Genomic DNA, 27,823 nt, shown 5'->3' with positions numbered 1-27,823 from the left:
TGTTTACCTGCAGACGTTCCATTGCAATCACCGAAAACACTCCATGTACACACATTTTTAGCGGGTGAAATCAAACAGTTATTTCGCACTTCTACCTTTTCTTGATTGATATAGAATGATAACACTAGGAGCAGTCAGACAAGGAGAATACTTATAATGGCGTCCAAAGGTGGTCTACGGAGCTCGATCCGTGAGGGTGATGCTTTGAAGAAAGAGGTTCGAATGAAACTAATTGTCATAAATGATGATTGATGCAAACGATGATGATTGATAGTCTCCAACTTGTTTTATTTTTTTTCAGGATTAAAATTACGATATGAAATGTGTATATTGAGGTTTCATAATACAAAAAAATGTCACCACAACAATCTAATAACTTATCTGCTAACAAGTAACAGGGAGAAATATATTTTCTAGCGAAACGGGTCAACTTGTACCCAAGTCAACTCGTACCCAAGTCAACTCGTACCCAAAATATTGTACCCAAGTCAACTCATACCCAAGTCAACTCGTACCCAAGTCAACTCGTACCCAGGTCAACTCGTACCCAAGTCAACTCGTACCGTCTAACGTACGTTGTATGCCGATGATACGGAGATTCCGTGCGACGTGATTTTATAAGCGATGGGAAATAAAATTGATGTTCTACTCACTTTTATTAATAAGGGTACCGGTCAACTCGGTCCCAAGCCAACTCGGTCCCAGTCAACTCGGTCCCAAGTCAACTCGGTCCCAAGTCAAATCGGTCCCAAGTCAACTCGGTCCCTAGTTGCGATAATCGTAACCCTCCATCCTCCCGACGGTCGGAGACCGGAGGTCTCCGACCGTCGGGAGGATGGAGGGTTACGATTATCGCAACTACTCGGTCCCAAGACAGGGAAGCTTGCACGGGGGGGAGGGGAGGGTGGGGAGGAGGGACCGCAATTAACTCAAGATTTTTATTTTGATCTTGTAAAATGCACTTTAGTCTATTATGATTTTTATTTAATTAGTAGTTTTTGGATATTATTTGTTATTCTTATAAATTAACTTGAAAGTTTTCTTTATAATTAACCAAACATAAAATTATTTCCTTTCTAATTTCTTTAGTTTTTAATAATTATTATGTAGTTCGTACTGATTTTAGATTAATTAATTTTAAATGTAAGTTACTTGAAAAGAAATCAAAGAGGATTCAATTATTAATGTTTGTCAATTAATTAATTGTTGAGAGCCTTGATACAGAAAACAATACTCTGGTTGAAATAAAAGCAAAGAGACATTTGAAGACATTTTTTGGGGCCAACACAATCGGTAATTTTCGAAAGTGAATGTTGAACATAGAAACAAATGGGTCGCTATTGAAGAATATATTCCGAACATCAGTGCACACTTATCCCGTTTCATGTACAAAGTCAAAAGACACTAGTATTTTTTTTCAATTCAAAGAAAACATCCATACGGACCAAGTTGACTTGGGACCGAGTTGACATGGGACCGAGTTGACTTGGGACCGAGTTGACTTGGGACCGAGTTGACTTGGGACCGAGTTGACTTATAAGCATTAATAATAATTAATACCTTCTCACAAATTTTGTTTTTAATAATGCTTGATGTTCATCTGTCTTCTACTTTTTTTTTTTTGGGGGGGGGGGGTGATTTCTTTTAGATGTTTTACGGTAGTATTCTTCCAATGTTTTAAACAGTCCAGGCTGTAATTTCGTTTTTAATGTTTGATGCTTATAAAGACACTGAGACATAAAAAAGGTTAACTTTTTTAACCGAAATATTCTTCCAATGTTTTAAACAGTGGGGCTGTAATTTCTGTTTTTATGTTCCTCTCTTGTTTGCTTAAAAAAAAACTCATTCAATATAAAACAAAATACGATGTATTATACGCAAACGTCCCATGTTTTTCTTGTTAAAGGGTTCCCATAAGAACATTTCATGGTAAAAATTCATTCAATTAATTCATTTGCGTATGTTCTGATTAACTTTTTCCGAAAGAAAAAAAAGAAAAAAATTCAATCGGCCAATTATTTTTTTTCTTCTAAAAAGTTTTCAGGGAACTGCTCCCAACCAAGTAAAAAACAAAAAGCAAAAAAACATTAGGCCTTTTGCGTTATTCGCTTATTCTGTTCGTTACCTGCAACATGAACAAACAAAAAAAACAAAATACCGAAATCATTACAACAATGAATAAATAAAAGGAATGTATGATTTACATAAATACATAAATTAAACCACAATATTTATCAGTACGAGTTGGAACCCTAAAATTGGGTAAACATTTATTTGGGTACGAGTTGACTTGGGTACGAGTTAACTTGGGTACGAGTTGACTCGGGCACGAGTTGACTTGGGTACGAGTTGACTTTGGTACGAGTTGACTTGGGTACGAGTTGACTTGGGTACGAGTTGACTTGGGTACGAGTTGACTTGGGTACGAGTTGACTTGGGTACGAGTTGACTTGGGTACGAGTTGATTTGGGTACGAGTTGACTTGGGTACGAGTTGACTTGGGTACGAGTTGACTTGGGTACGAGTTGACTTGGGTACGAGTTGACTTGGGTACGAGTTGACTTGGGTACGAGTTGACTTGGGTACGAGTTGACTTGGGTACGAGTTGACTTGGGTACGAGTTGACTTGGGTACGAGATGACTTGGGTACGAGTTGATTTGGGTACGAGTTGACTTGGGTACGAGTTGACTTGGGTACGAGTTGATTTGGGTACGAGTTGACTTGGGTACGAGATGCCCCGAATTCTTTTCTAGTATAGGGCTGTTTTCTAACAAAAATTCTAATTAATTTTGGTGGGTCGCTGCAAATATGAAAACCGAAAAAAGGTTTACAATTAATTACAGGTCAGTTGCTAGGTCTACCTACCAAAATTGTTTTACAACTTAAAAGTAATTGGTGCACGAATGTGCTTTGCTTATTTTAAACTCTGCAAATCACCACGCACAGGATATATGGAAATATATAGACCTATTGTACATTCACTTCTTCTCTACACATTGACTTTGCTACTTCCATTACATTCAGTACTTTTGCAGTAGGCCTAAGTTTTTTAGGCATATTTTTAAGAATATGGATGGGAGTTGTATACTCCTAGAATTGTTCCGCTATCTACAGCTGAAAATTTCAGTGAAATGTAGAGAGGGGCAGTACAAGATTTGCAAACTTTGCCATAGCGTTCAGTAAAGCTTATCAGGTGGTGGAGATATACTCCTATACGAGAAGTATGAGCCGATAGCGGAACGAACCTCATTGTACATGTAGTTCTAGGGGTACCGGAGATAAACCCACTTATCTGCTGAGAGAAAAAATGTGGACGGTATGCCATGAATGATATGACAAAACAAATTTGTGTAAATGAGTTATCTTGTTTTCTTTTACCAGGTGGATGCCTTTGGAGTGGAATGCCAGGGAGTTATTGAAGACATGGGATTAACTGACAGGAAACTTCGCTTGCAGAAATTACTACAAAGGTGATTTCTCTCAATCGATTGTTCACTTTCAAATTGCCAACACGAGTAAAGTTGCGATGATTTGAACTAAAATAGCTGAAACTGGATTGGATCAGGGATCAGAACGTTAAAATCATTTAACTCAAAGAGTTTAACTTATAACATTCAGAAATCAACTAATCACAACCCAATTAAAACCTAGTTACCGATCACAACAACCAAAACCATTATATCAAACATTTTTTTAAAAGAGCAACAAATAATATATGAAGGATCAGAATTATTTATTAAAAAACATCACTATGTTTACAGGACACAAATTTGCAATATATTCATTTTAATTACCAATTGTTTACTGGCTTGTTTTGTATACAGAAGCAAAGATTTAGTGAAGAAGGCTACCAAGGCAGAGCAGACAGTATCAAAACACACAAAGGTAGGCATCTTTGTTTGCTGTTATTACAAATATAACAATTATGTTGTTCCCTCTCTTTGGTAAATGCAGTGTAAGAAACTTTTTTACTGTTTTACTTATTTGTTTAATTTGATTACATAGTTCCAACCAGGTAAATTTCATGTGAGGCTTCCTTTAAAAAAGAAAAACAAATCCAACAATTTTGATAAACAAAATGTTTCAAATGCAATTGTAACTGCCATCGTGTTACAAAACGGTAAAGGAAAGTTTTGGGTTCAAATCCCACCAGAGTTGTTTTGTTTCCCCTACAGGACTCAACCAGCACTGAGTATTGAAACCTTGTACGACATGGGGAATGCACCCCTGCACAACTTGCATCGATCATTTCCACCATTTTGGGAGTCTTCTCCTTGGTGTAGATTTTTTTTACTCCCAAAATGGCGGATATGGTAGGCTTGTGTAAGTGCGGCATGAAGTAGGTCAAAAACATCACTATAATTTGTCGTGGGAAATAACCGTGGTGACCTGTGGTTTAACTGCAGAACTTGCGATCACAAGGTTGAGAGTTTGGTCCTACCAAGCTACTCGCTTATTTCACAGTGACTAGAAAGAGTTGTGTCGTCTAGTTACTGAATCACAATTTATTGATTTGTTCAATTCATAATAATATAGGTTAAATTGATCTTTCTGTGAGAGAGATTGGCTGGAGCCAGCTTGTTGTTTATATCCCCTATGGGAGTTTGCCCAGTTCCCTCAGCAGAAAGATCATGTAAACAAACTACAAACAATTAAAAAATAACATTGTTCCCTATTTTACCCGATGCTGGTCTTAAATGATTAAGTCAATTAAAACATTTGTGACATTCTCCCTCCTCAGGGCAAGGAACCAACTCCAATCAGTCGGTTTGATGAAGTCAAAGCAGATGAGATTAAGAGACTTAAAACCTTGAAGGTATTTTGTGGGTTAGCTAGGGTTTCTCGTAGTTTCAACAAATCAACATTTTAAGATTAGTCATGCGATACTTTATTTTGTCAGAGGGTCAAGCTTCTGACCCCAAAAATAAGTATGGTCTTGTTAATTCCGATTGGACCAGGGAACCCCTGAAAAGATTATAAATTTCAACCCATAACTCAAATCCACAGCTCTTGTAGTCCCAACTGAAATCAGCAGGAAACCAGCCACAAACAGTATCCGTGGAATGGTAAAACCATACTCCAGTGGCCCCCCCCCACCAACCCCCCCCCCCCCCAAAAAAAAAGTATATAAATTGGGAGACCACCAACATAGGGCTAGATAGCTCAGTTGGTAGAGCGCCGGCACGTTAAACCGGAGGTCGTTGGTTCAAATCCCGCTCTAGTCAATTTTCTTTGTTCAATCCAAAATCATTTAAAAAAAATGTTCCCAGTCAGTTTCCCCTGTGGTTTATTATTTGATATTTTATATATATATATATATATATTTATGAAAAAAATTAATTAATAAATAAAAATCTATGATATTGGGCACAGTTATAACCAGTCTCTATAACATGGTAATATTTTATGGAAAGATTTGCGGTAACACCATGTAATGACTATCTCTAATGAGTAGGGGTGGTTCTGAAAAGAGTTGAAATGAGTTGAAACCAACGGTCCCTTTCCGAACCACCCCAACTCATTAGAGATAGTCAATACAGAGTGCTATCACGAACATTTTCATATCGTATTTCCACCATGCAAAGTTTCAAATCCTACTTATGGTAATATTTGTGTTAATTGATGGAACACTCAGTGCTAAAGCTGTGCATGTTTTTAGGTAAGGTAAGGTAAGGTTCATTTTATTTGCAACCACATACGGTTGGATTCAATATAAAAAAATACAAAAACTTACAAAATACATTACAAAAACTTTAAAATCATTCAACTATGTATTTACAAGAAAAGGGTACAACAAGGGCACAAGGGCCCAATTTTATTGAGTTGCTGCTTAGTCAGAAAATGTTGCTCAACATTTTCCTGCTGTACAAATATGTTATCAGTCAACAGTGCTACATGTGACATGGTATTTTGGCTGGTAACCTTATTTTGGTAAGCATAATATTTGTTGTGCTTAGCTTAACAACATTTTGTGCTTAAGCAGCTCATATTCATCTGTATGTTACAACACACATGTACCAAGATTCTTGTGTAGGTGTGGTGGTTCCTTTTTCAACATGTATCAGTCGGAAGTATTTTGCTGAAATTCAACATTATACAGTGTGTTTTAATATTTTTGTTGTGGACAGAGTCGTCTTGAGAAACTACAAGAGAACCTCGTCCCAGATGAAGTAGAGGAAGAGTATTTCCGGTTAGTGGAATCAAATAATTGTACTGTTCAAAAACAGGAATAGAGGAGAGCTTAAAGACAATAGCCACTATTGGTAATTGTTAAAGACTAGTCTTCACAGTTGGTGTATCTCAACTTATGCATAAAATAACAAACCTGTGAAAATTTGAGCTCAATCGGTCATCGAAGTTGCAAGATCATAATGAAAGAAAAAACACCCTTGTCACACGAAGTTGTGTGCTTTCAGATACTTGATTTCGAGACCTCAATTTCTAAATCTGAGGTCTCAAAATCAAATTCGTGGAAAATTACTTCTTTCTTGAAAACTACATTACTTCATAGGGAGCCGTTTCTCACAATGTTTTATACCGTCAACCTCTTCCCATTACTCGTTTTCAAGAAAGGTTTTATGCTAATAATTGTTTTGAGTAATTACCAATAGTGGCCACTGCCTTTAAAGATAATAGAGAAGACAGCATAAACGGTTGCATTGTTTGAAGGGGGCATGGTGTTTTGTACATACAGGGGAGGGCAAATGACAGCTGTGGCCAAGCTGATGGTGTCATTTGCCCCCGAGGGTGTACAACACCCCAGAGTCTATCACAGTGCATGCAACAATTGTTTTGTTATACCTTGGTAATAGACTGAAGGCGATCAGTTGACACCGACATTAGGGCAACTGAGTCCACGGCCTTTGTGGCATCCATGTAATTTCTTGCATGTTACTGTAGTTATTTATTGGGTTCAATGTCAAACCATCTTGTTTTCATTTTAGTTTCAAATCAAGGCAGCCAAACCCAAGGGACGAAAAAATAGAAGTCAGCAAAAGTGTCTTACACCTGTGTTGTTTTTGGAGGAAAAAAAACAATTTCACGTTAATGTTTGAGTTCAAGATTGTATATTTTTAAAGCATAAATTCATAATGGGAAAACCTCTGCACCGACCATGATAACTGCCGTCATTATATGCAGCATGTAAATGGACTTTAATTTTCCTAAATGATTGGCACGTTTACGACTTTATAAACTGTGGACAAACACTGAAGGATATTTAATTCATTCCATTTGTTATCATTGTTTTGTTTGACACTGCTTGAATTGTTTTATTCATGTTAGAGAAAATAGAGTAAACTGTTGCAAGCTACTTACCAACCAAAAGGACCTATAGTATCAACTAAAAAAATAGTTAATTGCCTGACGTTTCAACCCTAGCAGAGTTTTTCTCAGGGTCTTCGAGGAAAGACTCTGTCAGGTCATTAACTATTTGTTTTCATTCATATTAGCTGACATATTCTTGCCATTCATTGCTTGTGCCCAACCTTGTGCTTAACCTCCCATCAGCCAAGCCACAGATCAAAAAGTGCCATCCAAAAAAGTCAGTATTAAGCCTAGTGCTGACAGCACTTTGGGAGACGAAGAATCAGATGAAGAAGAAGATGAAGATGAAAAAGATGAAGAAGAAGAGGAGGAGGAGGACGGGGAAGAGGAGGATGAGAAGTCCCCATCTCCCAAAGCAGAGAGCAAACTGAAACGTCTCAGCATCTTCCGCCGCTCATCCAAAAGCGCCAAGGACGCTGCTTCAAAACCCAAAGAGTCAGAGGACAGTGTCGCAGGAGAGACTAAGAAGGAGAAAAAAGACAGAGAAAAAAAGGAGAAGTTGCTTGAGAAGGAACGACGCGAGCAGGAGAAACGGGAAAAGCGGGAAAAGGATAAACAAATTAAGGAACAGAAGGAAAGGGAAAAGAGGGAGCAGAAGGAAAGCAAGAAGGGGAGTGGCAAAGGAAAAGCTGGGAAGGCTGAGGCAACTCTGGAAGAGATAAGCGAAAGATCCGAGGAAGAGGATGATGAGGATGAGGATGAGGAAATGGAAGACAGTGAAGACGACGAAGACGATGTTCCAATAAAGTCTTCAAAGTCATCTCGGAGTCCATTCGGAGGCAAACGTAAGGCCAGTGAATCGGAGGACACTGTGAAGTCGCCAAAGGAGAAGAAAGGAGGCAGTGGGTGGAAGCTCTTCCAGCGCAAGCCGGCTGACAGGTGAAGTTTTACTGGAAGTTTTGTGATGTGGTCTGGAGCATGTGGACTTCCCTTCCCTCATTCCACCGGACTAATCCTACCGAATAATCTAACCCGTCATTTCCTTCCCACGAGAGTACCCCTTTTCCCTGGCTAGCAATTGTTTGTGATTTAAGTGTGATTGTTGTTTTAATATCCTTTCTACATTAACCCCTGTAGAGTTGTCAAACCACCAGTTCTTCTCAGTTCTTTTCAGAACCACCACTACTACTTTGTATTTACTCAAAAGAGATTTTTTTCAAATGGTGTCACCACTGACCTAAACTGGGGCCGATCTCACAAAGAGCTAAGATTGATCTTAACTGCAAATCAATCTTAACTGCTAAGCAACAAGTGATGTTACAGTACAAACCACTATTGGTTATACTGACAGCTCATCCTAAGATTAACCTTAGTGCTTTGAGAAATCGACCCCTGATAACCCCTTTGCCTTACATGTTCCTAACCGTAATACTAGACAGTCTATTAAACACATCTTATATGTGCCAAGGAATCGGGTAGATGTGACAAAGCGTGGCTTTTTGTCAAGGATTTCCTCCACATATAATAGTATCCAAAGTTCTTGTGATGTGTTCGGAGCCCCTTCTCTTAATTCCTTTCGTGGTCAGGTTTTGAGTGCCATATCCTCTTCCAGTAACTAATGTATACATGTATTTACAGTGTTTTGTTTTATTTTATTTGGTATTGTTTACATCCATTTTTTTTTTTTTTTTCCCCTTGTCTTTTTTATCGTTTATTCTGTTTATAATTTATTTTAAATATATTTTCACAGTCGTTCATGGTGGTCTGTTTCTGTTCCCTATTTTATTTTACTTAATCTTCAATGTATGCTTTAATTTTCTTTCCTAAGATGATTCTATTTTAATTGTTAACTTTGTACATATCAGATTGTTTTTATATAGGCTACATGTATATGAATATTTCTTATTGTTTTTTTTTGGTATCCTTTCCTGTAATTGGCGGCTCGTCCGCTGTTGGTTTGGTCAATAAATATATAAATAAATATATAATCCTCATGAATATTTAACATTAATCCTCATGAATATTACTTTTTGCCTGGTTGACTGGGCAGTCAAAATTGCAGAACAGTCTGAACATTTTTAACGATGCAGGAACCACAAAGTACGAACCAAGTAGGGCAACTTTCAATATTGTAGGATTTGTATATATACAAAGGGCACCTGTAATTTTGAGGTCTTTAAAGGTGGCTTTAGATTTTTTGCAGCCACAACAAATCGTTTGCAACGTGCAGACAAAGTATGCTCAGGTCACAACAACTGCGATTGGTTCCCGACCGTCGGGATCATGTCATACAAGTTGAATTTGTTCTCTTTTTGCGACTGTTAATTTTTACGAGCGGCGACTGTTTCAGACTGTCCTAAAATCATCGCAGTTACACTTGGGTCGTAAATAATCACCGACTGAAAAGTTCCTGATGGTCAGGCGCAGTGTGATCCTGAAGAGTCAGTCGCTGGCTTTAGTGATATTATCTTGACTTTTACTGGAGAATTAGTCTCCACATGAACTTAATAATGAGTGCATTTTCATATTGCAACAAGTAATTTTTATAATTTAAATTTGTATTGGGGATGAAGAACAGTACTGTCATGACTGTAGCTAAAGCAATTTTAATGGTGGGCTCTAAATTCAATTTAGTCCACCAAAGGCGAGCGGTTCAACAGTATTATTCATTTTTAGACATGGGGCCATCATTGCTGAAGTGCAATCTGGGTGAAATCTGTGCTGGGCCGCACAGTATATTTTGCTCAGGGTGCTGAATAAAAATTTGTTAGTTCTGGGCAGGTCCGCATGGCACCGCCGATTGTGGCTGCAACACTGATGAAGAATATATTTTGGTTTTTACAAATACACTGATGTGTGATAGTACTGTGTAACAGTATTTTGCCAGTGATATTTTACAGTGCTCAAAAACATTGGTGTAGGGGGTAAAAACAAACCTCCAAACCATTATATATTTGGTATATTTTGTATTTTTTGGGGGGAGTGATTACCAATAATGTATTTATCTTCTAACCTTGATGTTAACTAACCCCTTACTTGTACATGGCATTCTTCATCTGATGTTTTGTAAGTCAGTATGTGATATTATTCTAATCGCTTTAATGCACAGTTTTTGGATGCTGCTTTGTAATAAAAATTGTGCAATGCACTATCCCATCCATCCCCTCCTCACTACACATATGAACCCATTTTTTTAGTAGATGCACTCTCATCATACTAACATAATGTGTGTGTTTTTTGATGTGGAATTGTGGAAATTTCATGTAACCTTTTTAATGTATAAACTGCACAAAAATAAGTCAAGCTCACAATGGACCGTTCCGGCTTTCCACGAAGCTCCGCCCACAGCGCACGTGAGCAAGACACGTGTACGAGCACTCCCAATGAAATTCTGCCCGATTCTGCTGCGCGTGCCAAATATACGTGCATGACCGAGTTTGTCCGACCACAATCATTGCTGTGATCGGTCAAATGGGTGAATGCGCACAGTTTGATTGACAGGCCGGATCGGTCCATAGGAAGACGTAAACTTGAGGCTAAGTTATAAGCCTCTGAGTTAAAACTTTGAGTATTTTCCAATACTGGTGGAGGGCAAAAACTGAAACTATTATAATTGGTGTCTTTTTAATTATTTTTTCCCATATGTGTGCAACCAAGGCTGTGTCCGCTCTGCTTGCGCAAATATTTTGCAAACGTTGCAGCTCAGTGGAATTATGTGAGTGCAAAACTGACGCAACTGCTTTTAATATTTCAGCCCATAGTCATGCCATTTATAGTTTCCTATATATTGTTAACACACAAAATGAAATTCACCCCTAACGACTGTATAATGATGATACAGTAGCATCTATTATTTAAGTTTCTGCCATGCCGTGTGTTCGTCCAATCGTCCTAGATGCTATAGTCGCTAATGTCGGCAGTACAGCTCGTTCCACCAGAAACTGTTTTAAAACATTTGCAACATTCACGCAAGCAGAACAGGCACAGTCACCCAAAAATAATCAATAAAAGTTATAAGAGCAAGTAGGGAAGTTGTTGTGGAACTAGCATTGTAGATCTGTCAAGTTTCAATATGTTTATTTAGGGTAGAAAAAAAACAAATGTGTATGTTGCTGCTGAAGCAACTCATGTCTAAAACAGCTCTTGATTTTGGCTGGAAAAAACATACTGCAGCTTAAGTACATTAGTATCACTCATCAAGAAATGCAAGATCACTTTGAGGGTCACAAATGTTAAAATCTTCCACAGTAATTTGTTTCAGTTATATTATCTATGTACCTTTTCTCAAGCCCTATAATTTCAAAATAATATTGAAACAATATTTTAGCTAAAAGATTTATTTTTGAATGTATAATTTGTCCATTTTTAGGAAGGCTACAACAGCTGGAGGAGAAGCTGACATCAAGGAGACAGGAACTCAAAAGAAAGGAGCGTCAAGCAAGAAAGAAGAACCAAAAGGAAAACAGGCTTCCAAACAAGCTGCAGTAGAGTTGGAAGACGATGAAGATTCTTACGAAGATGAAGATGATGATGAGGATGAATACGAAGATGAGGAGGAGGATGGGAAGGAGGTGTCTGAGGAGGAGGAAGATGTGTCTGGAGAGGAGGAGGAATTGGAAGATGAAGAAGAGGAAGAGGAGTAAGATAAACGTATTCCACAATCTGGCCCCAATTTTATAGGGTTTCTTAAGCAGAGAAAATTAGCTTAAAACGTTTCTGCTGAGCAAAAATTAGCAGGATACTAGTTGCAAATTGTACTTGTGACATGGCGGTTAGGCCTGTACTTATTCTGGTCGGCATAGTTTTGTTGTGCTTAGCTTTTTTTTGCAACTCAGCAGCTCTATGAAATTGGGTCAAGGGTGGCGAAGTTCCATTTGCCAGTTATTTCTGTGGCTTATAGTCGCGTGTTCTTTTAGGCAGTTTAAAAAAAAAATTATTGGGGACTCCGCTCTTCATCAACTCTCGGGATGGCCTTGAACTAACTCAATTTCTTTATCTATTTTTGTATTATCTAATTCTACTCCCTCGTTTTGTTCTTAAACCTGACATTGTGATAGTATCCCATGAGTCAAGTCCATGTATGGCAGATTGCTATGTGAATGGCTAATAGAAAATGTTCCACACGGTTCAGACTGACTAATTTACAGGGATGAGAAATCTTTTATCTGAACTCAGACTTTTTAAAGTCCGCCTTGGGTAACACAATGATGCATCCTACTCTTTGATCTACATCTCTAGTGCCGAGGATGCTATTCCCAGTAGCTCTGTGGAGTCTATAACTCCAGGGGTTATCAAGATGTGGAAATGTCATCACTTCACCAGACCTCCAAAGATCTGGATCCAAGTTTCAGACTTTTCTGTCAGCTTTGACTCTCACCCCTGAATGTCTTTCTTAATTATTTTCCCTTGCCAGGGAGGATGAAGACGAAGAAGTCGATGATGAAGAAGATGAGGAGGAGGAGGAAGATGAATATGAAGATGAGGATTCCGAAGATGAACTTGGAGTAACCGGAGACTCTGCCGTCAGTGATGGAGTGTTCCAACCTCCTGATGAAGGGGTACTTATTTATGATCGATTAATTTGTCAAGTGGCTAGACTGAGGGACTAGCTATGTCAAGGTTGTGGGTTCGAGTCCAGCTAAGCTAACTGCTGATTTTACAATGACTGGAATAGGTATTGCTAAACAGAAACAGGTTACCAGTCAAATTTACCTTAATCTTACATTGCTGTGACTGGTGCCCCAATTAATTCTTGCTCAGCAAAGAAATTTGTCAGGCAGTATTTTCTGCTTAATGTTAACAGTTTTATGAAATTGGGCCCAGGTAGAAGTTAATAAGCAGGACAGTTCTTTTCAGAATTCAGTAGTCTCCTGAATTTTGAAATCTACTCTGCGGCAGTATAATACAAGACCAAGTTCCTCTCCCCCCCAAAAAAATAAAAAATCTACACAGCCAAGTGATCATTGGTGTTACCACAAACCGATCATACAAGTCAAAGTCCATTACATGAAAAATGTATAGAAGTCGGAACATCTCTTTTTGCATCACAAAGTGTTAAATATGAGTAAACAAACATTTGTCATGTTAAATTCAATACACTTTGGTCTCATTTTGGAAAAAGTTCGGATTAAGACTGATTTGAGTTAATATTATTTTGTTTGTAGATGGAGAGGTTTGAGGCTGTTTGCGACTTCAATCCGGAGCAAACTGAAGATCTTGGCTTTAGATGTGGTGACATTGTCACTGTCCTAAACGCAAGGTATGTTAATGAGGAGGACAGTGTGCTAAACAGTCAAATGACTAAATCAACAAGACAGTGAAAATGTCCAAGTGTTTTTGTAACACACTTAACAATTGCATATAATATGAAAGTTATTTGCTAACTTATCATAAAGTTGACATAGGCGATAAAAAAACAACCTTGTGGTGTTGCTGTCTACTGGGGCCAATTTCATAGAGCTGCTTAAGCAAAAAATTTGCTTAAGGACGAAAATAGCTCGTTTATTTTTCCTATGTTACTGGCAAAAATTTCATGCCATACACATTGCTTGTGACTGGTATTTAGCTGTGGTTTACTAATAGCATAACAATTGAGTGGAGTCTTGGCCGGTAATCTGACTTTACTAAGCAAGGATTTTTTTGCTTAAGCAAAATTTTGTGCTTAAGCAGCTCTATGAAATTGGGCCCAGATGTGTGATAAACATTGTATGACCAGTGCCTTCTGAGTCTTACAGTCTGAAAAACAAACCCATTCAAGAGCTGTCAACTCTGCCTGGCTCTGCAAAAAGTACCTGGGGGAAAAACCCATTCGTTCCATACTCTGATAAACAATTCTTTTTTTATCTTTTATGTTGAATGTAATTCTCAAATTTCCCCTGATTGCAAGATGCAATAGTTGACAGCTCTGGTATACCACCATACTGCAATTTTTCTTTTAGTACAAAATTGTAAGTTTTTTGTTTTATCATGTGTAAATGGAAAGGACAAATGCCAGCTTTCTATGACTTGATTTAGAAAATGAACCTAGTACTATTCTTGATACCTAACATTACTCCCAGAGTTATCGAGAGATCATTGAGCAGTTTGCGATTTCTGTTTTATTCAGGGAGGATGGATGGTGGATGGCTGAGGATGAAGAGGGAAATCGTGGTCTGGTACCCAGTACCTATCTCAAGGTATATCATAGGCCATGTCTGAATAGGCAGCTACGGCTACTCCAACGTACGATCAGGCCCAGTCTTATGGTTCTTTCTACCTCATCATTCTGTGCTTGCGATCAACATTCTTCGCTTATAGGGCAAGAGCTTAAATTTTTTGCGCTAGCTGTGTAAGCGAAAAATGGCACAATGGTACCAGGAATTGCTCATCTGAAAATTGCTTCACCAAAGCTTATCATTCGACATAGCAGCTGTTCCTATAGTCTGAGGAATGCAAATTTAAGCAAGAAATTATGACTAATCAAGTCATTGTATCAGACATTACTCAAATCTAACTTGCAAATGGCTTTAGTGACTGTATTTTGTATTTGTCTTCACTCAGTTGAAAAAAGACTACAGTGATCATAGAGATCTCCAGTCTCCTGAGCATGAAAGTAAGTACCAACAATTCTTTATCGCAACAGGGTTTACATAGGGAAAGTAAAATAATCTTCAAGCATTTGTAAGCGGCAAGACTTCTTTGATAAGTAATCTAGACATTGGCAAAAAATAAATTTCTGTCGTCTACTGTTCCAAAGAAGTGTACATTGTATGACTGCATGAAGGGAAACATTACACAAACAGAATCGAAACAAAAATACATTCCAGACATAACACTGCTTGTACCTAATGAGGAAATTGAACATTGTTTATTTCTTTTCTGGTAAATTTTGACAGATCAAGATCATGGGCAAGGAGCCCGTCGGAAATCGTGAGTATTTGGTAAAAGCTGTTTGGTCATCTGCTCTGGGATGTTACAAAATATCTGTAAATTCTGTATTGATTTTTTGCTCCATTACTTGAGCAGTTTTTACTCGTGCACCTACTGCAGTGTTTGTACAAACATTTTTACCCCAGAATGAGGTGACCAAGTTTATTCATTTTCTATTTGTTTGACATTTCGACATTGTCCAATGGGAGACTTTGGAACGCTACGTGGCAGCAGGTAAATTGTCATTGTTTACTTAGTTCTGAGCATGTGCGCATTACCGAGAACAATGGATTTTACCTGGTAAGTCTGCTGCCACCAAGCGTCCCGAAAGTCTCCTACTTAGACTAAATAATGTGATAATACATGATAGTGATATTCATTTCTGTATTCATCACAGTGGGACTGAGCTCTGGAAGGGATTGAAGAAAGCAATGACAGAGGTAAGCACAGATTTAGATGAAGTTGATGGTTAGTGATATAAAACTTATACTGTTTTACCAGCCTGTACGTTAAAGATACACTCATTTACCAATAGATAGAGTCCTCATGATAGTAGGGGAGAATTTACAGGTCTCTAACCTCACGTTAAAATGGTGTAAAATATCGTTCTATTTGATACTCATGTTCAAAGCAAGATTTTAAGTGTCTTTTGGAGATAGTCAAGTAACACATGCAACACACAAATGTTACCCTATGGCATTAGATTAGTGAGCAAGTGTCTAAGTCAATAACCCTAGAGAGTTTTGTGAGCTTTAGGAGCACATATGATTGGGTTCATTTTCTTGCTTCCTTATATCTTTTCAGACGAGTGTAACCGATGTATTGACAGCCATGGGAGCAATTCCTTCAGGGTTCAGGCCCTCATTGACTGCCAGACTTCTTAAAGAGGGTGAGGGTCAGGGGTCAAAGTTGTTATTTCTACCATATTGGATGGATGAAATCATGAAGTGACATAAAGTAGAAATGCCTCTAAAGTATTGCTGACACACAATTACCGGTACATTTGCCTTTAATATGCGATGCACACTATGCTAAAATGTGAACAACTTAAAAAATGCAGTGACACAAATTTGGTGTGTGATGGGTTCATGTGCATTGACCTTCAGGTTTCCATACTGTATGTAATGTTGTAATACATTTAAATGTGCCACTTTGTGAAAATGAAAATTGTCTGTTTTGCTTATTTTTTTTTTTTTTTTTTTTTGGGGGGGGATCTATGGGATTCACAAACTGACACACACCTTCCTTCTTTTAGTTTTCATTCATAAATACCTCAGACAGTTTCGCTATTCCTATTGGTGGAGAGCGCGTCACGTGGGTGTGTATAAACCTTTGTTTATGACCAGTAAAAGTGTTGAAACATGGGCGTGACACGCGAGTTTACACCTGTGCTTATACGACAGTCATTCCTATTGGTCGAGAGCAACGGCCAAGACAGTTGTGCCACATCACGCGATACGTGTGACGTGCACAGCATTCCCTTATAAGGAATTGTTTACCCTAGGGCCTTGACTGGGCCTTACTATTTCATAGCTGGAGGGGTGTTGTGTTGAAAGAAATCATTGAAAAATTATAATTTTTGCATTTTGACCATAAGCATTGATGTTTTTTGACCGAAAGGTATTTATGAATGGGAATCAAAGTGTGTTGAATCGGTTTTCAACTAGTGGTTTAAACCCGCCGAGGCCTGGTTCTTGATAATTTACCTCGACTTCGTCTCGGTAAAGTTATCAAGAACCAGGCCTAGTTGGGATTAAACCACTAGTTGAAAACCTCTTCACCACACATTGATTCCCTTATTAATTTAGAATGTAAAAAACATCAGTCAGAAACAGTATATTTATCAAGTTTAAAGCGTCAAGTGCTCACAAGGAGAAAACAGGTTGAAAACACCCTGATATTTGGAAGGCCAGGTGCTTAAAAAAACGTTCAAATTCAGGCGATATTTTCATCAATCACTCACTTTTAAATGTACCTATGTGCATGTTACTTCATGGCGTCAGTGACAAGTTGTAACAGATCCCGGTGCAGTGAACAAAATATTAATGAGTCAATAGTTATGTTCACTAATTCTTTTGTTTGGTTTCTATGGCAACAGATCAGTACACCTTGAGTCACATCTTAAAGCCTCGGCTGAGCCCCTCTAGTCTTGCCTTCAAAGATCTCTTCTGGAATCCTCAAGAAAATCAGGTGAGCCCAGCAAAGCCTCATCTTTTCATACAACTACTGTTTTTTTTTATTGTTTTTTTAAATAAATTGTAAACAAAACTCTAGACGTCACTGCAGTGGAGGGAAAAACTAAGAACTTTTTATTTCTTATTTCATCAGATAAGAGCTCGCTCTGTACGCGTCCAGAAGATGTTTTCAGTTATGATGATCAAGAACATGCCACAAGTTGGAGCAGGTTAGTGACGGCCAAGGTTGAGCCCTTGGGTTGATTTAAAAAAACATAGTCGTAACTTAGGACTGGTCATAGGAGTTGTTAGATACTTAATGCTAGTCCTAAGTTAGGATGAGTTATGAGACTAGTCTTAAATCTTTGTGAAATCCACCCTGGGTCATTTAGGGATAGTTTTATGTTATGCTCATGGGACCAATTTCATAAAGCCTGTTAGCAGAAAAAACTTATTAAGCACAGACAAATCTTGATGAACAGATTCTGGTTACCAGCCAAAATTCCATAAAGTTTGCATTGTTTGCAACTGGTGCCCCTGAATGTTTTGCTTAGCACAGAAATTTGCTGAGCAGTATTTTCTGCTTAACAGCTTTATGAATTTAGGCCCAGGTACATGTATTAGTCTACAGATGCAGAGCTGCCAACTCTCCTCTTTTCTGCAGAAAGTTTCTGGAAAAAACGTAATTTGTCCATGTTCTGAGGATCAAAGTTGACTATCTCCCTGACTGTTGCACAAAAATCCCCTGATTGCAAGATGCTAATGCTGACAGCTCTGCAGATGTCTGATAAAAAGTGTCTTGTTGCACAGTTTTGGGAATCACTATTTCTAAATATCTCCCTGACTGTTGCACAAAAACTCCCTGATTGCAAGATGCAAATGTTGACAGCTCTGCAGACGTCTGACAAAAAGTGTCTTGTTGCACAGTTGTGGGAATCACTATTGGAAGTAATTGATGTAAAACTGTTCTAGGTTAGAACACTGAGAAAATTATCATGAGTTACATTCATTTTCAAGATAAAATGCTACTTTAGTTACACATAATATTTGCCACAGACCTTTTTATAATGTAATGTGAGACTGTTTGAAGACCAAATTCAAATCATACCTATTTGACACGCCATTTGTTATAACTTGACTTCTTGTGAGTGATTGAGCACCACTTGGATGGATATGTGCTTGATAAATGTCTTTATTATTGATATTAATGATGCAGGTATTGAAGCAAAGAACAGGCATATCAGAGTAGCAGTGTTTGACGGTGAAAAGGTAATAAGACAAAACTTGATTTTTACAACTCTGGGTTTCATTTAGTGGAGCTTCTCTCCCTGCTTGAGTTAAAAGACCAACTGTGACGATAACAGCAATAATTAGTGACAATGATGACGGTGATAAGATGACCGTAATATTTGTGACACATCTTTTCATTTCTTCCATTAGCTGTTTTGTTTGTCTGCTTATTTTTTATAAGCAACATTGTTATGAGGCTAACCAATAGAAATTTATTAAAAAACAGAATTGTTAGAATTCTTATGATTATTCAAATTATTTTTTACAGGTCCTGAGTAATATTCATACGGTTCAAGCAACATACGTTGAGTCGGACCCCAAAACTTGGAGGTTCTCCCCAAAGGTAAATCCCTACGCTATGTTCTACATGTGTTAACAATGTTAAAGCCATTGGACACTTTCGGAACAGAAAAAAAATAAAAAATTCACAGATTTACAAATAACTTACAGGGTTTGCAGAAGGTAATGGTGAAAGACTTCTCTTGAAATATTATTCCATGAAAATCTTTACTTTTTTTGAAAACATTAAACCATTAAAACAATTATCAATTCTCGATATTGAGCCTAAATTGACCGATTGACCCTAAATTTCCACAGGATTGTTATTTTATGTATAAGTTGTGCGATACCCGAATTGTGGGCCTTTGGACAATACTGTTTACCAAAAGTGTCCAATGGCTTTAAAGCACTTGGACAAGTAATTGTCAAAGACAGGTATCCACCAACATGTCATTACAAACATGTGTGAAAGTAACTTCAATCATGCAATGACAGTGTCACAAGAAAGTATTGGGGAAAAAACCTTATAATTATGTTTTCCCTGTTTTCTAGCACCTGGTTTTAGACTTGTGATATCAAAACTAATTGTTTTACTCATTTCTCAAAAACTGTAGTGTTTTAGGCAAAAATAGTTGAAGGCAAGTTTTTGGACTATGACTTTCTTTATACATGTATCATTTAAGTTCTTCGCAAATCTGTGACATTTGAATTTTCAATCCCCCCCCCCTTTATTGTGATTTTTTTTGTGATTTGAAATATCTGCCCAAACACTTTTGGAGCTGCGTGTAGCAATTGAACCAGGGTTCTGGTTCTCCTGTGCCAATTTTGATAGAGCTGCTTAAGCACAGAAAGTTGCTAAGCACAGCAAAATTATGCTTACTATAACAAGGTTACCAGCTTCCATGCCACATGCACCATCCTCAACTGGTACTCCGCTAAGTTTAGCTTAGAACAAAATTGGCAAGCAAGATTGTCTGCTTTACCAGCACTATGAAATTGTGCTTTGGTCATGAAAGTGATTACGAAGGAACTGAAATTCATGTATGGTTTTATCCTTGTGTAGATGACAGGAATGCTCCCTAGTGCACTGGATGGGGATTGCTTCGTACGTACTACCCATACACAGGAAAACATTGGTAAGATCCCTATTGCTGGAAGTTAAGTCATTTATCTTTGTTGGATAGAGTGCAGAAGCATTATTGTTAATCTTGTTTGTGAAGGGTTGGGATCAACGTTACAACCTATTTCTCTCCATAGGTCTGCAGCCAGACTTTGTTTTTCTGCAGACATTTATATGGTAAATGTGACACCAGTGTGCCTGACTAAGTTCCTCTAATCAGGGTGTTTGAGCGTTAAACCAGGCTGTTTGCTTGTTCTTTCCCATACACACTTGCTTTGCTGAGATGTAGAACAAAGAGCCATTACAACAGCTTTATTTCATGCCGCTTCTCTTTAGAACTCCCTGCCTGTGCATGTTTCACTCCATCCTACAATCTAGGCTCGAATATCAATTCCAATGTTCAGTATTCCAAGTTCAAACTTGCCAAACAAAACAAAGTCCTTGGGCGTAGCCGTTCATTTCCGCAGCTTCTAGACTGTAAGTTTCCTTCTTTTTGCATTTGCACTGGGAACCTTCCTGAATTTACTAGAAAGAATACACCAATATACACCAAGCAACCAAGCATACTTTAAGGAAACTGATATTGAGCACTCCTGTACTGTGGGTAACCTGTAATTCTTTCAATTTATTTCTGCTACAGGACTGCTGTTTGAGTGCTGCCTTACCTACCTGCGAACGGTAAGTCCGATAAACCTTGTGTCTGTCATCCGTTGTGCATAATGGGCAATGCGTATTATGAAAATATATGCTAAACAATAAAACGCATCTATGTATCCATATTCGTATTGCATCTGATTTGATGAACCTTGTGTTTGACCCACTTCACAGTCGCCATTCCTAATATATACCATTTTGTTTGTATTGTTGATTGGAACAGAATGTCGTTAATAGTTACAATGTGCAGATTTGTTATGCAGTTGTGCTATTTTGTACCGAATATAGGTAAAGTCAATAGGTTCTACACCTAGGTTAATCAAACTTCTAGACTCAAATCTTAATTTCTAAGTTAACTTTTCTGTTCATCCTTAGAGACATGTCACATGGGGCAATTTACAGGCAACCAGTTCCAAGCAATCTCCAAGAAGAACAGGCATTCGCATTTGAATGTTTACCTAGTTTTCTTGAGTATTGTGAGACATCCTTTAAAAAAATAACACCTGTTCTACGGAAGTGTTCCTTTTGCATACAGCGCAATAGACCGATCCATTAGGCTCCGCCCACGGCGCACGTGTGAGCCAGAATACGTGCGCCTCTCCAATGCCATTCTGCACAACTCTGCCGCATGCGCCAAGCATACATGCACGCCTGACTTAATAGTGTCAGACTTTTGGTTGTGCAATGGGTTGTGATTGGTCAATACGCAATGGGGCGGAGCTAAATGGATCGGTCTATAGAGTTGCCAGTAAAAATTGCCTTGTGTGACCATGCCTTTATATTTGTATAGTTACCTGTTACTTTCACTTGCAATTTTCTCTAGAAAACTGGTGAAAAGGGAGAGTTCAGTTGTGGCTGGGTGCACTTACCGCTGTTTGATGAAACCACAGGTGCCCCAATTGTCAACAAGTAAGTATTGCAGGAAATCATGTAACTGTTTCAAACTATGTTAAACTGGCCAATATGCCCAATTATAATCTCCATAATATAATGATAATAATAAATAATATCGAAGTCTTATGCGCACGTATCCACCTAATAAGGCACTGAGTATATACAAACTTTCAGAAAGATCAGTTATTGAAGTTATGAATTATGAGACCCAAGTATGGAGCACCTTATAAGGGTTTACAAGGTGCTGCGGCGCATTTAGCAGCCACAGCCAGGAACTCCTGGTCGAACCCCTTCTCTTTTCGATAAGTGCACTGGGTTCTTTTACATGCGTTACACGACACATGGGACCAACGGCTTTACATCCCATCCGAAGGACGAAGCAATGGTTAAGTGTCTTGCTTAAGGACACAGGTGTCACGGCTGGGGATTCGAACCCACACCGTTTGAATTCGGTGCTCTTAACCGCTCGGCCACGACACTTCCACGTCAATAGACCTTATGCATATGACATCATATGAATAGGGCGCCCTCGCCTAAAGGTTAAAAGGAGGTTGTTCATTGGCCAATCATGACGTGGTTGCAGCATTATAAACAGCCATGTGATTCTTCAGGAATTTTCCTGATTTTAGGATTTTTTTTAAACCTCCTTTAGCATCAAACTTTCTTGAAGAAGTAAAGCAGTCACTAAGGGGAGAATGGAATAGTCCTCATTGTGTCCAAACCTGTACTTTAGTATTTCTGGTGATGCACAGTGTCTGTAAACCTCCTCAATTGTAACATCTTAGAGGTTGAGGGTCGAGAATAAGGGAACACAGGCTCGCAAGCCATTTTCAAGAATTTTCACCATCTCCAAATCTCATCCCTGAATATAGGTCAATAAAGACTCATTATGTGCTCCTAATATGTCTGTTTATCATTTAGGGTTTATGAAGTGCCAATCAAAGGAGGAACTCCATTTGAACAAGACGTTGATGTAGATCCATCCATCAGCAGAAAGGGTAAGACTGAAGAGTCCCTGTTAGTCTTGGTCCAAGACGCTTCTATCTCATACTCGTAAAGTGATACCTCGATAGAGAGTCACGTTCTTGAATTCATTGCCGCTAACGACTGTCTATAGCTAGAATTTGAACGAAGGGTAGTGACGCCCTTTGCTGTTTGTGTTGAACCGATTCTGTGCAAACCAAGGATAGGGATGCCCTCTCCCTCTGTTGTTGAACTTTACCCATTTCAGTGCAAAGGTCTTGAAACCAAGACTAGTTCATTGTCAGTGTTAAACTTCAAACCTTGCTGGTATAAAACTTCTTTTACTTTTTAAACTTTTTGTTATTTTACAAAATTGTGTAGGTTTAAGGATTTCTTTTTAGGAAAATGTGAGTTTTTGCTTTTTGCAAAATTGTTGTGCCCCTTCAAGAACAAAATCAAAGGCTGAATATTGTTTCAAATTTTGTTCTCAACATCTTTGTTCTGGACAGCTTCGACAAGTAAATTTCGCACCATGATGACAGCCAACAAATTGCCAAGACTAGTCATCAAATTAGTCACTCCAACCAAGGAACAGAAGGCAGAACTAGAGTGAGTAGAAGTGTTTTTTATTTTATATATATATATATATATATTTGTTTATGCAAGTCGCCAGACACACAAGGCCCGAAGGCCACTGAAGGTGTGGGCTTCGAATCCAGGGGCCATTGCCACCTACTCATAGGGCTAAAACAGGGTTACCCCCTTTACAGTAAATACGGATGTTATGATTTTAGAAAAACAATATTTTAGCAGTGTGCCTTCTTGAAAACTTTTAAAATTTAATTTAGTTTAACCACTTCATGGAAGTGCTAACACACAGTTAATTTCTTTAGCTTGTAATGGACATGTCACTTGAGGCAATTTACAGGAAACCAATGCCAGGCAATCTCCAAGAAGAAAGGGCATTCGTATTTCAATGTTCACTTATTTCAAAGTTTAGTTTTTGATAAAATGTTTTCTTTCCCTTCTTGTACAGCACTCTACCGGACACAGTCGTTAGCAGTACCTGCTACGTCCCAGCTCTCTCATTTTATCGGAAACTTCTGGCTGATGCTCTTCTCACAGACAGAATCGACCTGCAGAATACGGGTAAGGTTTTGGGTATATGTCAGTATGGATATCCTAACATTATTGTACATTCTGTGTTGTTTTATAATTATTAATAATAGTAATAAGATAAACAACAGCATTGCGACAAATTTCCAAGCTGTTGGGAATTTATTCTATTGAATCTTGCATATTGTGGGGGTGGAAAACTATTACTCCCCAAATAGGTACCATTATCTGCACTTCTGGGGTGCGGCCATACTGAAGATAATGCTGTCCTCTGGAATAGTCTAACTTGGTCAGTTTGCAGGAAAATCTTTGAATACTGTTTGTCATTCCTTTCTTTGTTGGGAATAAAGGGTGGTTGCTGCCTCCCACCCCCCCCACCCCCCCCCCCAAGAAAAAAAGGGGAAAAAAGTGTGCAAGAAAAATTAGAATAAGAAACTATAAAGGAATATAAATACATGTCCTTGCTCTATGCTCCTACACGTCTATGTCAACCCCTGTGCTCTTCTGGCAAAATACACAGCCTGAATCCACCACTGTTCTTCATGCATACTTCTGAAAACACTTTGCCTCCTAGGTTTAAAACTGTTCACCCATTGTACCCAGCTAAGCTTGTTAGACCAATGTGCTTGTTCATATCGTTTGTTTTTTCCCTTGCACCGATGTGTGTATTAACCACATGTAGATTGTCGGGCTAGCTTTGTGGTCTAGTGGTAAGACATCTGCTCTAGCAATGTAAAGGTCGCGGGTTTGAATCCAACCTGAGTGATTTTCCTGCGGATTTTGTTCACGGAATAGACATCGGTGTATGGGTGTATGGGTAAAAACAATATAACATCTATGAAATTGTGGCCTTCTAACTGATGTTGCTGTTTTTTGTTCACAGATCTGATTCACAGTCCGGTTCTGGCAAGTTTCCCTCATGCTACCCTCTACCCAGACATCATGGATGCACTCAGGGTAATGACATAATTATTTGGGGACATGCTGAAAGAGCAGTAGTTTCAGATACTGCTTTATTTATTTTTATCATTTTAAAATATTTAGCCTTTGTGAAAGATGTGACGGCTTGAAGAAATTATCGCATTTTTGTACTGTAGACCGCTTTGGTTGGTAAGCAGTCTGGAGCAGCTTAAGCTCGGTTCATACTTCCTACAAATACTTAGTGCGAAGTGAATATCATTGCGGCAAAATTGGAAAAGGGGCGCGTGCCGATTATTGCGTCACCAAAATTCGCTTCACATGCACAGGAAGTATGAACTGGGCTTAATTCTAATATCTCATTTCAAAATATTGACTGTTAATATTTCAGTATAAGGATAAGGCTAATTTCCTGGAGGTGTAACTTACACAAGTCTTCAGTGTGTGTCTGTGTATTAACGCTACAGGAAAGTGTGGACCTAGGAATGAAATATGTCCACGTAAGGCTTAAGTCACCCTGTGGGCTTACACACATCCAGACAGTGTTTTTTTAGAGTGTTGAAGAATACCATTTTCCTTAAGTGTACTGAACAAAGGAATGTCCACAGGGTGACTACAACAAAGCTACCTGAATCAGCAAGGTTGTGTATGGGGGGGGGATCGCTTCTGCAAAATAGTTTTGAGTTTTATTCTTTCACAAAGTTATAAGTAATTTGTTTCCATCTTCTATTGTTTCCTTACCTGTGTGCAGACTTGTTGGGCAGACAAGAAAAGAACAATGAAGAAATCGGACAAGGTAATGAGTCATTCAGGCTGCGAGATAAATTAATCAGTGAACATGATTTTGGCCGACTGATCTTTACTCCGCTGGTTTTATTTTCATAAATGGCGGTTTGTTCTCAATCACCAGTTTACCAAGTGTGGCAGTGTCATTGCTGAGCGGTTAAGAGCACCGGATTCAAGCACTGGTGTTTGATCATCAGCAGGGTGTGGGTTCGGATCCCAGTCGTAACACTTGCTACATAAAATTGGGGAGGTAGTGCTTTCTGTGAAAGGGGTAACCCTGTTTCAGCCCTAGGAGTAGGTGGCAATGGCCTCTGGAAAAAATAATTGTAGCCCACACCTTGAAGTGTCCTTCAGGCCTTGTGTGTCAGGCGACTTGCATAAAACAATAAATAAAAATAAAAATTTAGCAAAATGTTGGTGTGTGACATACCTAGTCTTGAGCATCATGATTAACTTTGTTATCTGCAAATGTACTTCTCAAACGATTGAAAGACTTCCATCTCTAAGGGCTTTCCCAACAAAAATCGGGAAGTAAGATAATGTGGGACTGGAATTCGTTCACTGAAAGTGCAAGTTGGGAAGTTGAGAGTCCGTGGGAAGTGCAACAAAAGGCAAATAGCAGGCCTGGAATTTCATCTTTTCTGAGAGGGCAAGGCGATTTCTATTTTGCAAAGGGCATTTCTACTGGGAAATTCTTACTGTTCGTGGGTCACCATGGCCAAGACCAGGGCAGCATGGGCAATTGCCTCTGTGGCCCCTGTGTGTAATTACAGGCCTGCAACAGGGCAAAGTCACCATGGCCAAGACCAGGGCAGCATGGGCAATTGCCTCTGTGGCCCCTGTGTGTAATTACAGGCCTGCAACAGGGCAAAGTCCGTGGGCTATGTTGCTAATTCCATTGCATCTTCCATGAGAGTGTCAGTATGCTTGTTTATGAAGGTGTTTGAAGTTGGTACTGTTTTTTTATTTTTGGCAGAGAGACCTAGGTCAGTTGAAAAAGCAGTTTAGCGACGCCTGTATGGAGAGTGTTTATCCGCTCATTCAGTCCGCCACATTACCTCTCTACAAGTTTGGAGACACTGACAATGATCAGGTAGGGACTCACAACTACTTCCTAAGTCAAGCTGCAGACCTATGGATAGGTTGCAATATGATGTAAAGCGGCCATCTTTACAGACAATTTGAAACACACAGTCATGCATTTCATGTGAGAACGGCGTGCAGCACGCGCACATTTCACAAAACTCAATTCACGATTGTTTAGTGAACAACATACCGGTAGCTGGTTTATAATATCAGTAATTGATGTGCCTGCAAGCCAAAATGAAATTCGTCTGTAAAGATGGGCTCTATTGAAACCTACAGTGTATCTATATCTGTTCTTGTCGGGTTTAAAGAAACAAAGACTAATGAAAAATTGTTGGTGCAAGTGCTGCTGAGATTAGAATGTTTAAATGTGGTTGTATGGCTTCTGACTGGCACCCCCGATAAAAGGTATTGACAAAATAGGGAGACTGCCAACATAGGGATAGGATATAAACAAGAGGTTGTTGGTAAAATCCCTCTCTTTTCTTTGTTCAAACCCAATTTATATGAAATGTGTATTTTGTGATCAATACATTTGTCTCCATCATTCAGGAACGATGGGAAGAAATCTCAAGTCTGACGAAGCACAATCAAACCACCGGAATACTTCACTATCTACTACAGCCAGGGGTCATGCACACGCCGTTTGAAATCACTGAAGTCACCTTTGACCTTTTGGAGGTGTACAGTGAGAAAAGGTGACAATGGTTACCTGGACACCACGATGCATAACCTTGATCAAAACCAGAACAAAATAGAAAGCTGTGATACCAAAGAAACCCTCATTTTTAATAAGGGAATCAATGTGTGGTGAAGAGGTTTTCAACTAGTGGTTTAATCTCAACGAGGCCTGGTTCTTGATAATTTTACCGAGACAAAGTCGAGGTAAATTATCAAGAACCAGACCTCGTCAGGTTTAAACCACTAGTTGAACCCGATTCAACACACTTTGATTCCCATTCATAAATACCTTTTCGGTCAAAACATCATCATTTTTTGGTCAAAAAGTAAAATAAATGCAAAAATTATAATTGTTAAATGATTTCTTTCAACACAACACCCCTCCAGCTATGAAATGGTAAAGCCCTCCGCAGCCCTCGGGTAAACAACTCCTTAAAAGGGTATGCTGTGCGCGTCGCGCATATCGCGCGATGTGGCACAACTGTTTCAGCCGTTGCTCTCGACCAAAAGGAATAACAAAAACTGTCTTATAAGAACAGGTGCAAGGTCGCATGTCACGCCCATGAATTAACACTTTTTACCGGTCATAAACAAAGGTTTATACACACCCACGTGACGCGCTCTCCACCAATAGGAATAGCGAAACTGTCTGAGGTATTTATGAATCAAAATTAAAGTAACCAGTAT

The 27,823-nt window shown here is 38.7% G+C and overlaps 1 protein-coding gene across 1 annotated transcript; it reads left to right on the top strand.

Moving 5' to 3' along the window:
• Positions 1 to 109: 109 nt before the first annotated feature.
• LOC117291675 (nephrocystin-1-like) lies at positions 110 to 27,304 on the top strand. The gene is made up of 28 exons (XM_033773524.1): positions 110 to 216; positions 3,383 to 3,471; positions 3,826 to 3,886; positions 4,743 to 4,817; positions 6,130 to 6,191; positions 7,511 to 8,206; positions 11,637 to 11,906; positions 12,681 to 12,825; positions 13,432 to 13,526; positions 14,373 to 14,442; positions 14,807 to 14,858; positions 15,142 to 15,175; positions 15,573 to 15,615; positions 15,980 to 16,064; positions 17,274 to 17,365; positions 17,504 to 17,579; positions 18,566 to 18,618; positions 18,908 to 18,982; positions 19,982 to 20,054; positions 20,679 to 20,716; positions 21,516 to 21,601; positions 22,508 to 22,584; positions 23,059 to 23,158; positions 23,586 to 23,698; positions 24,549 to 24,622; positions 25,335 to 25,379; positions 26,346 to 26,462; positions 27,008 to 27,304. Exons 1-28 carry the CDS (start codon positions 157 to 159, stop codon positions 27,155 to 27,157), a joined length of 3,006 nt encoding a protein of 1,001 aa, XP_033629415.1. The 5' UTR covers positions 110 to 156; the 3' UTR covers positions 27,158 to 27,304.
• Positions 27,305 to 27,823: the final 519 nt, after the last annotated feature.

The sequence above is a fragment of the Asterias rubens genome, chromosome 1 (assembly GCF_902459465.1).
Source record: "Asterias rubens chromosome 1, eAstRub1.3, whole genome shotgun sequence".
Taxonomy (NCBI): Eukaryota; Metazoa; Echinodermata; class Asteroidea; order Forcipulatida; family Asteriidae; genus Asterias; species Asterias rubens.
This window is presented reverse-complemented; position numbering and strand designations above follow the sequence as displayed.